The sequence below is a fragment of the Pygoscelis adeliae genome, unplaced genomic scaffold (assembly GCF_000699105.1).
Source record: "Pygoscelis adeliae isolate BGI_AS28 unplaced genomic scaffold, ASM69910v1 Scaffold190, whole genome shotgun sequence".
Classification (NCBI taxonomy): domain Eukaryota; kingdom Metazoa; phylum Chordata; class Aves; order Sphenisciformes; family Spheniscidae; genus Pygoscelis; species Pygoscelis adeliae.
This window is the reverse complement of record NW_008823922.1, coordinates 1,524,967-1,535,940: the sequence shown is the minus strand read 5'-3', so window position 1 is coordinate 1,535,940 and position 10,974 is coordinate 1,524,967. Positions and strand designations below refer to the sequence as shown.

The following is a 10,974-nucleotide window of genomic DNA, read 5'->3' as shown; positions in this document are numbered from 1 at the left end:
CTGCAAAACTCTGGCCTCCCCCTAATTTTGCAAGTTGTGAGACATCCAGCAGGTTCCAGCTGTAAATCTGAAAGCCTCCCCCACTCTGCAACATCTTTGTGGTCTAAGCAGAACTGGACGGTCATCAACGTGAGAGCAGATGCTTGGACAAAGAAATTGATCTGAATGAAAACAGTACAGGAACTTTTCAGGGTCTTCTTTCTAAATTTATTCAAGTATTAAACAAACAGAAACTACAGCATGCATCAGATACTTTTCTTTATTGTACAACAAAACTATGGACTTGTTTGTAATTGCAGCATTTCCAGCAACATCAGGCAGACTTGTCGATGTTATCCAGTTTTGCACAGTCACTAGAGTGTCGCATCATGAATTATTAAATCAGTGCTTCGTGGTAATACATAATTTCTTATCAATTATTCATGCTAATGTGCGTGTAGTTTACTTAATTGTGTTATTGACGATCAAAAGTAATTTCCTGAAAATCCTCAAGGACAGAAAATTTAATCAGCGTAACTACTTTTCAGATGCAATGCTGTTAAGTATTCTTAATTTGCTCAACAATTCACTTATTTATGTACCTTTCTGGAGGAAATACGAGTTTAATCAAACAATTAGATTGAAGAGTTAGTGTACAGAAGGGCTGAAGTTCAACTGAATGCAAGGTAATTATGTTGAAATGAAGTTGGGCCTGCCTTTTTGGAGTGGAATTTTTTTTTAGTCTTTTTTGGGGGGGAGTCCACAAAAAGATTATGATTGGGAAGATCACTAAGAAAACAGTGATTCTCTCTTCTCCAACCGCTCCCCACAACAAAGCACACAGCGATCTATTATATTTTGGTAGAAGAAACATGTTGTTGCTGTTGTTTAAACTAAGCCATAATTTGCAGCCAGAGAAGCCACCTCCACCTACAGTTCAGCAGAGCAGCTCCTGACGCTGTAACACAAAGACAGATCACAGACTACTGCATGTTTCCCCTGCAGTTAGGACAGTTCAGGATTGCCAAAAGAAACACACAGTATGGCAAAAGTAAAGCAAAGTGACTCCATTTGATGAATGTAGGCCCTGACGGACTTCTCTTTGTACTTGGATCCGAGGACAGACCCAGCACTGCCCTCCCCTATGGCTTGTGTCCGGAAGACACAAACCCCACCCTGGGGGAATGCCCAGCACCCCTCACTCTTGGAGCAATGAAGGTGTTTGGTGCTGCCAAGCCAGCCCCTGAAGACGAGGGCTTCTACCCTTTGAATGGGCGCTGACACCAAGCCCTGCCTCAGGGAAAGGAAGGAGTGCACCGGGGGGTACAGGAGGGTCCTGTGAGAAGTCCCAGGTTCTGTGAAATTTGTGGGCTGAGATCACTTGGGTAGGGGAGAGAAATTTTTACTGCCAGCCTTACTTGGGACTGCCTTTCCAAGCACATCCCCAAACTCAGATCCTGTGAGAAGCCAAGCACAATCCAGTGTAAAAGTGTGTGCTCAACGCATTGAAGGAGGTCCTCAGCACAATGTGCAGGATCAGAGCTGACAGGAATCCTTCCACTCAGAGCTGACAGGAATCCTTCCACTAGCCTCCACGTTACTTGGTCAAGTCTCAGAGCGGTGGTTTCACCCTGTTCTCCAGGGACATCTGTGGACAAGCCTAAGGAGTCTGCAAAAGGCACCTGAGAAAAGCAAGTCCATGTCACTAAGTTTAATTCTGCATCTGCATTTCCCATGGAAAAAATGTGGGGCACCCCAGATTAAAATGCCTGCTCTAGAGCATCAGATCTTAGTCTGCTTTGCTCTGGGGAGTTTTGGGTCAGAAATAAGACTATATTTCCTGAGGCATCAATTTCTCCTTTGCACTGTGCCCACTCTGTAATAATTAAGACATTTTCATATCTAGATTCATTACAACAAGGCTTCAGTGAATGGAATAGTCTGGTTTTGGATGGCATAAAGGAATATCCTTCCAAGCTTTATTTCCTCTTTATTAAAAACAAAACAGGCAAGGACATATTTGCAGTGTTGCAATGTTTTCCAGTTTTTCTTTCCAAGAGAATGATGCTAAAGTACCCCCAGCTTTGTGCAGGTCTAGACACAACTGCACTCTGCATTAAATACCAGCATTACTGTTTGAAGCTATGAACGCTGCTCTGGAGTCATGTGTCTTTTATGTCTAACCCAGGGAATGGCAAGAGTAACAGACTAATGGTCACATAGAGACTAGTGCAAGGATTTTATTCACAGGTAAACTGTTCTCAGCAATTTCTCAGTAATCTACTCCATGGAAAGTTTCACTTTTGGGGAAAATAAGGGAGAAGGAAAAAATTATGAAGAGTTTCATTTTGTTTTCTGCTTCTCTTACACCTGGCTTGCCTGGGATAGATTTGGTTGAAGTCAAATGCCATCAGAAAACAGCAGGCCAGACTGGTATATACCTGCATATTCCTTCACCTCTCCTGTGTGCGGTGGGATAAATGATGCCTGGATGCCTCTCCTGCTCCGGACCTCGCATCCAGAAGTGCTGCCCTTCTGCCAGCCCTCCATCTCACACAGGATGGGGACCCGAGCTGTGCGGGAGCAAGCCAGGATCCTGGGTGTTTCGGTGTCCCTGGGATGAGGAGGGGAGGCTAAAAACAGTTTCACGAACGTTTCCAAACACAAATAGTGCTGATAAATCAGGGGAATGAACCTACAGCGGCGCAAGAAAAGCAAGGGTGCGTGAAAGGCAGCCAAAGAGGCCACTCAGATTTGCTGGGTCCCTGGTGGCCCCGTGACATCCTGCTGGGGCACGGCCACACTGCAGTTCACCCCGCGGCAGAGCCCCGGTGGCGGGTCCCTGCCCTGAGCCGAGGGGCCGGAGCCAGTCTGGCCTCATACGCTCTTCTCTCCTTCCATGTGCTCCTTGGCCGGAGAGGGCTGCTTGTCCTGGCTGCCCTCGGGGCCGGGTTTGGCAGGAGGCTGCTAGCGGTGGGCAGGAGGTTTGCAGACTGGAGCACAGCCTTCCAGTGCTCCCGGGCCTTCATGCGCAGCGCAGCCACGCTGGCGGTGCGGTTGCTTTGGCAGCCGTAGGTGGGCAGGAAGGAGAGGCCCATGGGGTCTGGAACACAGCACGAGCACAGCGGGCTCCCTGGGGAGGAAGGAGACAAGGCACCATCACTGATGGGGAAGGTCATGGGGACTGTCTGACTGGTCCCTCCACGGTCAATCTGGAGAGGGCAAAGAAGGGGGTTGGAGTCTCGAATGGCAACAACCCCCTCCCCTACTGACCTTTAGTGGGTACATAGGTGTTCTCTGGATCAGGGCTAGAAAAGCCAGATCCTGTTCTGCTGAGGCCCACTGTGAAGGATCTTACACTGTGAGTCATCCAGTGTGACAAACGGAGTGAGTGAGGGCAAGCAGACTCGGAAGCAAGCAGTGAAGTTTAGATCACACATGAGATTTCCCCATAAGCGAGGCTGAGCTCATCCCCTGCTCTTATATCAAGCTGCCGCTCTGTGGCTACCATCAGCCCCCTGTTGGAAGTGTCCCCTGGCCTCCACCTGCACACTGAAGCCCGATCAATTTGGGCAGCTGCATTTGTTGGGTGAGTGTGGGGGTCCCATCACTTATCTACACCTGAAAGATTACTGCAGAGAGAAAGTTGAAAATATATATCCTGGTTATTATGCAGGAACTAATGACCTTCTCTTATCTCACTGTAAGATGAGACAGGCTTTTCCTTGACCACGCCCCTGCCAACTATTGGCATCATGTCTACCTTTAGGAGTCTGTTCTACCTTCACCCACCCAATGTCCGTGCTGCTTAAGGATGACATGTCGAAGAGAATGGCCTCCAGAAGTAAGCCAAGGCCACCTAAAGTTGCTGCTGCTGACATGGCTTAAGAGTCCCATCAGGAGAGACAGGCCAGAACATCTCCATCCTGTCATCTGAGACACATGGGCTGTCCCAGGCAGGCAATAAAACACTGGAGAGAGGGTGAAATGGGTATTCCTCTCCCTTTAAGCCAACAGGCTACCCTGCAACCCACTGCCAGAGGCAGTCCTCACTCCACCAGCTGCCTTCCTGAGCTGGACCACTGCAGGGTCTTCCTCTGGCTTATCTTTGATAACACTAGAACTTGGGCCAGTTCCCAAACAAGCACACCTGGAAGTGTAGGTTGATCAGTGGGCAGGACATGCAGTCCATCCAAAAAGCCACCCTGGTACCTAGCTTAGATGCACCTATTGAATGAAGGAGAATGTGTCAGAGGAGTAGGGAGGGGAGGCAAGGTGGGACGGCTAAGCTACTACTTAATTTGCTCTCTTGAGAGAAACATTGAGTTACACCATTTTTCCAGGGGTCTCAGAGGCCACACAAACTCCACATCCTCTTCTATGTCCATGGCAAAAGCCTGTCCTTTGCTGATACGCTACCTCCCAACAAGAAACAGCCCAGCCGCGCACATTCTGACATGACGCAATGCCTTCCTCTGATCTTTCCAAGCCAAGGACTTGCTTTAATTTCTGCAGTTAATATTTGAGTTAAATGGCTCATGACTAAGTGATGGAACTAATAACCTGCAGGGAGCAGGTAGTCTTTCTTTTACACTTCTGCTCTCAGTAGCAATGGGTCAGCACCCATCTGCTAGGGATGAAGGCAGACAGTTGTTTGTTTTTAGGATGTTGGCAAGACTTCTCCACAGCAATTGTCAGAGATTAGCAGTTTGCAGGTAATGTTCAGGAAAAAATACTCTTTGCATTTTAAAGAACACAATCTACAGGGGAAAAGTTATTAATGTAACTGGAAAGTCGTCTTTTCTTTTGTAATACACTTCTGATAGAGCATATGATCAGCAGACCAACATTTCCATGGGTCCAGGCATACAAATGAATTGCACAAGCAAGTTTCAGCACTTGACTAAAATCCTCCATTTTTTGCTTTTAGCAATAGGAAGCTCAATCTTGAATTCTGCGGCTGCTTTGAACAGGTCAGAAGGAGGGTTTATAACAAAATCCACTCAGTAACACAACTTACAGTTTTTGCCACCACTAACCACACTCATAAAGTCATTTTTTGCCCTGTTGAATTGCAGCCACTTCAGGGGTGCTGGATGGCCGCTGTTTTAACAAGAGGGAGGAGAGGAAGATCGGCACTTTGGAGTCCCTACAGTTGCAGTAGGTCTTTGGCTGCAGAAGCCACACAGAAGTCTGGTTTTTCACTACTATTAAGCCCCACTACCTTAAGGTTCAGCTCTGAAATGGGGGACCATGGAGGCCTGCCTGTGCATCAGCTGTCTTTTCACTGCTGCTTTCTAATACAAACTGGGACTTTCGAACGTGGCTGTTCAGCTGCCGGGCTGAGGGGCGGGCTGGCCCGTCTGCGGTACCTAACGCAGGACCAAGCACAGACATTGTCTGCTTAGCAGGAGGTGGGGAGAAATGGAAAAGAGTCTTTCCCTTTTCAAAAGAGCAGGAATCAGCTCCATCCCCTAAGAGTAATTTTCATTCCATTGTTACAGAGGGATAAAATATTTATCAGTCTTCAGTACCAATCTAAGCTCTTTGCTTAATAATTAGACCTGATATTACCCAGTGGCTCTGCAACCTGAGGGTGCAGAGTTACCTGTGGTGGAAACTAGGTTATCTCTAGCAAGAATTCACCCATAAACCATTCCTTTCATTTTCACTGAGGTTAAACACCTGAAAAAAATGTAAAGTAACAAGTGTCATTTGCTCCAGGGTCCAGCTAGAATACAGGAGAGTAGGATTTAGCCCTATTTGTTTTTAATGTAAAAGGAAGGTTTAATGTACTTTGCAATTGCCTGTGTCTGTGGGTAGTAAGTCCAGTGAAATCCATCGAACTTTGCTGGCACAAAAGCCAAGATGAACAATGGGGGAATCAGGAGCCCTAGGTCTCCACCTCCCCGTCAGTCAGCCCACGATGGACAGGGATGTGACTTTCACCAAGAAAGAGGCATCCACATAACGCGGACGTCAACGGTTTTTTACATCTTATTGCAGTAACCTTGAGTCCACAGTGGGGAAGGAAGGAATAGTTCCTACTTATTTTGGATCCTCAGAGGAGTTTAGGCACCTAGGTCCCATCAAAACCAGTGAAGGTTAAGCCGTTAGCCCTAGATCTTGATCCAGCTTCCACTAATATCTACAACAGTCTGATATTACTTTAGTGGGATTTGGATCAAGTTGCTACAATATGGTCAGAGTACCATTTTCTTTCTTTCAGGAACTTACTGCCTCCTGTACACAAAATTAAAATACACAATTAGATTTCCATTAACTTACAGCAAATTCTGCTGAATTGATCTGAACCTCCTTGTACTCCTATATGAGATCATACTTTAAATGCTCAGCCTGAACATAAATACTTAATGTAATAAATACAGTCTGAAATATTTGATCCACTTGGCAGTTTAATTGATCTACTACAGAGACTGACAGGAAAAATTAAATTAATTCTGTCTTGTCTCTGCCAACATCACATTTCAATTTTAATAATATTTGATCTACAGTTTTGGTTGCGGACCCTTTTGTGCAGTTCCAAGGTTCAGTTTCACCTGAGAAGAGTGGGGTGGGAATGGGGCCCATATTGATACATAAGTATTTAAAATATATATTTTGTATTTCAACTCAACAGTTTAAAGAATTTAATAGATAGCCTTTCCAAAAGGCAAAACCCCAGTCCCCTTTCTCTTTCAGTATTTGTGCATATCAGCATTTGACGTGGACAGCTGAACAGCAGCCTGACATGGAGGGAAGTGAGGAAGAATTCCCATTTTAAATCCTCACTTGTCAATGCATGCTGTTTAGTTTTCAGAGGAAATATTATGCTTGATTTAAGTATTGTTTTCTTCTGATAGTAGTCACATTGGTTTGCTTGAGCTCTAAATCCTCATAAACTCTGAAATCACTTTCACAAGGGTTGGAAGGTCAACAACAACCTTGAATTCATAGTGTCATTTACCCATGAGAGCTGATTCAAAGGGAGGTCACTCTTGCTCTTCATACATGACGCCAACACTGTGTCTATTAAAGCCTGAGGCACAAGCAGGAAGAACAGAAGTGGCTTTATCCAAACCTTCTTGGGCTCTGAATCAGGAGGTTCAGAAGAACAAGAAAGGCAGGAACTTAAAGCCTGAAACAGAGAGGCACCAGATGCTCCCAGCAGCTCAAGGCTGCTAAAGTTGTGCTAGATGGTTCCTCCTTCTAGTGCCTAAGCTGGTTAAGTGTGGAAGGCACCCTGTGCTGCCCAGAGGCTGGAAGAGCACTTCAGAGCTGACAGCAGAGTCCAAATGTTATCATTTCATATCTCCTTGGCTTGTGAACCCTATATGCCCAATGCAAACAACAAAGAGCTGATGATCTGGTCCAGTTGCTCTAGCAGGAGCCTTTTTTTGTAAATAACTTGACACTGGAACTGGAGGATTTCATCCTCCTTTATTTGTGCCATTAGTACTGTTCCAAAAAAAAAAAAATTCAGAAGCCAGGACCTTGCCTGTTTGGAGAGGAAAGCTGGCAGCAAAGCCCACAAGAGCTGGGAGAACAGAACCAGTCCTTTGGATACTGTCAGCTCAGCAACCAGATCAAAAACATGATCTGACCCTAAGTCCTGCTGACATGTGTCACTCCAAGAGGGGTCAATAGAAACCCCTGCCCAGCTAAGGTCCACTAACCTAATCAAGATTTGTCCTGGAGGAACAAGCCAGCACCCATTTCCTTCCCATGGCTCTTAGGGCTCCTAGTATCTGCATATTCCCTAATATTTGTGATAAAGACAAAAAAAATCTACTTGCCAGGTAGGGCAGTGCTAGAGTCAGGGACCTGTGGTACAGGAATCAAAGGAATTTGTTCAAGGTCTGTGCATCTGCAGCAAATTAAAGAAATGTTTTAAATTCTCTAAAGTCACAGTGGCAGGTAAACTAGGGAAAATGCCAAACAGAACCCACTTGATCTATTTGCTATATTACATGAGAAAAGTCAGTAAGTCCAAAATAAAGAATGACAGAGAAAATAAAGGACCCCAAGAGTTTTGATTCCCGTTCCCCAGTCTCATGGTAAGCAGTGGTGCTTCAATTCAGTAAACACTAGTTCAAGGGTAAGTTAGGTCCTTGGACGCTTCTTTCTCAGCCTTGGCAATGGGAATTGCCCAATGGAGGCAAACTCTCTTCATCTTTCCATAATACAAATTGAAATGTAATGGACGGGCAGTTCTAGTCGTTGTGGTTTTTTTCCTGGATACTGCAATTAAACCTCCCTAATATGAACAACAGCAACCACAGCAGCAACAAACCATAAAAGAGCCTAATCAATGGTGCCCTGGAATATCCACTTCGATGTGCATAGTGCGATCCTGCTTCTCTGTCAGCAGTGTGGAGGTGCCGTGAAAACCAACTGAGTTATAACTTGCACAGAGCAGAGCTGTGGGTGAATTATGAAAGTAATTCCCTGGCAAGTGTAATTATTTCTCTCCTCATACACTGCACTCATCATGGGGTCTGGGGAAATTTCAGTGGAATGTAACAGACACAGTCTTGGCCTCAGCCACCAGAACAGTAGAACACTTCCGCTAAAACCCGGAGATTCTTGTTTACACCCATTAATAACATCTTCTACATTAATGAATTGCATTCATGCTGTCATCCATTAAGAAGGTACTTTGAGGTCTCTCTCTGCACAGAACGCTAGCTTCTCCTGATGGCTCTATTGTTATACAGCCCATAAATAAAACAAGTATTTTCCCCTCATATTTGAGGTCTGCAATTAAATCTACTAAATGGACTGCAGATGCATGGTTTACAGTAAGTGATTCATCTTGGAAGATCATGGAAATGTCGAAGTCACCACAATGAAGTAGCATAGTTGTCAAATTAGGGCAATTTCAGAGAGTAACAAACACCAGAAATTTCATCTATGTGAGCCAACCTTCTTCCTGACTATGGCCAGTGGTGAAGAACTCAAAACCCTCAAGTAGGAAACCCTGTATACCACAGAAATTATGATCTTTTCAAATGAATTTTTCAAATGAGAAATTGCATTTCCTGAAAGAATAGTATGTAGTGAGGTAATATGGTAGTTAACAGATGCTTGCTACTAAGTACATCCTCCAATGTGCTAAACTTCAGAGAGGAAGGGGACTCACCTAAGAGAAGGAAAAGCTCTGTTGTATTACTGAATAGAGAATATTGGATAGAAACAGAAAAAACTGTCCAGTGGTAATATACTCTTCTCTGGAACAGTCTGTGCTCTGAATTACAGTTCTGACGCTATTGTATAGCTGGCCTCCTTTCTTCACAGCACATCCTGCGGTGGCAATACCATCCCTTTGAGGAAAAAACATAATCTCCGTTTCAGAGACACCACAGTTCATGGCGCATATTGCTTAGGGAGAATAGCTTTCTTCTCATTCATCAGAGCAGACCTAGTCTCGTGCTCCAACAATATCCCCCATTTACCTAGAAGTGGCACATGTGGGGTTCAGATGAGTGCTGCCTGTTAAAGAGTTGCAGAGCCACACAAAGCATAAGGCAAGCCTGTAGTGCACTGCACAGTCTTTCCAAAAGCAAAGTTGCAGGCTCAGTCCCTGCCCCATGCTAGGCTGTCCTGAGATTTCTTGTCTCTACTAGACCAACTTCGTCATCAACTATTATATCCTTATACTACAGATTAGAATGAGGAACTATGTGCCCTAGACACTTTATGCAGCCTTGGAAATCTGGGTCTGGAGCCAAGCAATCGAAGTCAGAGAAGGAGAAAGAGAGGTATTAGTTTATTTACGGAAGATGGAGAACTCTCAGGTGGCAGAATGAAAATGGTCCCTGAGAGCATAAAATAATTGTTAATTGGTTACATCACCATCATCACTTGTTATTCACTGTATTGATTTTAATTGTCTCCTTCTAAAGCATCAGTCGAATATTACTCACTGACACCAGTGAAGTGTTGGCTCACAAGCCCAACAAAGCACGTCTTGTCTTCTCAAAAGAATAAGAAAACAACTTAGACTTCCCAGTAGTATCTGATGCTCTGAGAGTGCCCGTTTGTCTGCAGGCAGCTTTTACGGCCCTACTGAAGGATATGATTCCCTTTACTGGCCAGGATTATTCTCCCAGTGGTCAGAATATATATCTATTTATGGGATCCACATAGAGGAGCTGCATTTAATTTGACATTCGCATAGAAGAAAGCGGGGTCATGCATCCATTGGTAGTGAAATGGTGCTTTGATTCTGGAGCAACTATTTTGCTTTCAAACGCACAAAGAATTCCTGGTAGTTTCAAAGCATGGTTGGCACAAGAGAGATACCAGGAAGAGCTCTTGATCATTTCACTCTTCAATAAAACTTGCAAAATCTTGGAAAACCTTACTACTTGCTGAATTTCTCCTTATCCAAGCAATCCAAAAACCAAACAGCTCAGAATTTTATGCCCTGTGCTGAGTTTGATGGGATTTCATGTGGCATAAAGTCCTATGCCCTCAGAATCACTGTGGCAGAGTCCTGTCGGCATTTCTGCTGCAAAATGCAACTAGATTCTTAAGGGAGAGGCTTAGGGCACTTCATTGGGACACATAATGACACAGACTAATGCCCACCTAAATGTAGGGTCAGTTCTCCTTTGACAGGCCTGAAGTGTACAATTCAGCTCCTAGCTCAAAAGGGGAAATGAGACGGGAGAGTCAAACAAACTGAATTGGTCAAGACAAAGAAGGTCATATAAAGGTTTTGTGAACACTGTGTCTCTCCCTGTCCTTTCCTTCCTTCCCATAACCATTATCTCATCCTCCAGACTGACACGTAAGCTTGGTTGTACTCTCAAATACATTGGTTTAGATGAATCATCATTCACCTGGTGTTTCCATACCAAAGAAAAACAACATGCGAATCAGGCCTGTGATACTTTTGGTCCACTCAGAACTTCTAGAGATCGTCCTGTTCATCATTGCCAATTAACAAGACTGAAGCTCAAGGTCTGCTGTGCACAGCCCCTACCCCAG

At 44.7% G+C, this 10,974-nt stretch overlaps 1 protein-coding gene across 1 annotated transcript in view; it reads right to left on the bottom strand.

The window, feature by feature from the left end:
• Positions 1–2,856: 2,856 nt before the first annotated feature.
• DRGX (dorsal root ganglia homeobox) overlaps positions 2,857–10,974 on the bottom strand; it is an 18,553-nt gene continuing 10,435 nt past the window's right edge. Inside the window, 2 exon segments of the mRNA XM_009320594.1 lie at positions 2,857–2,945; positions 2,948–3,112. Coding sequence (XP_009318869.1) covers positions 2,857–2,945; positions 2,948–3,112 — 254 coding nt within the window.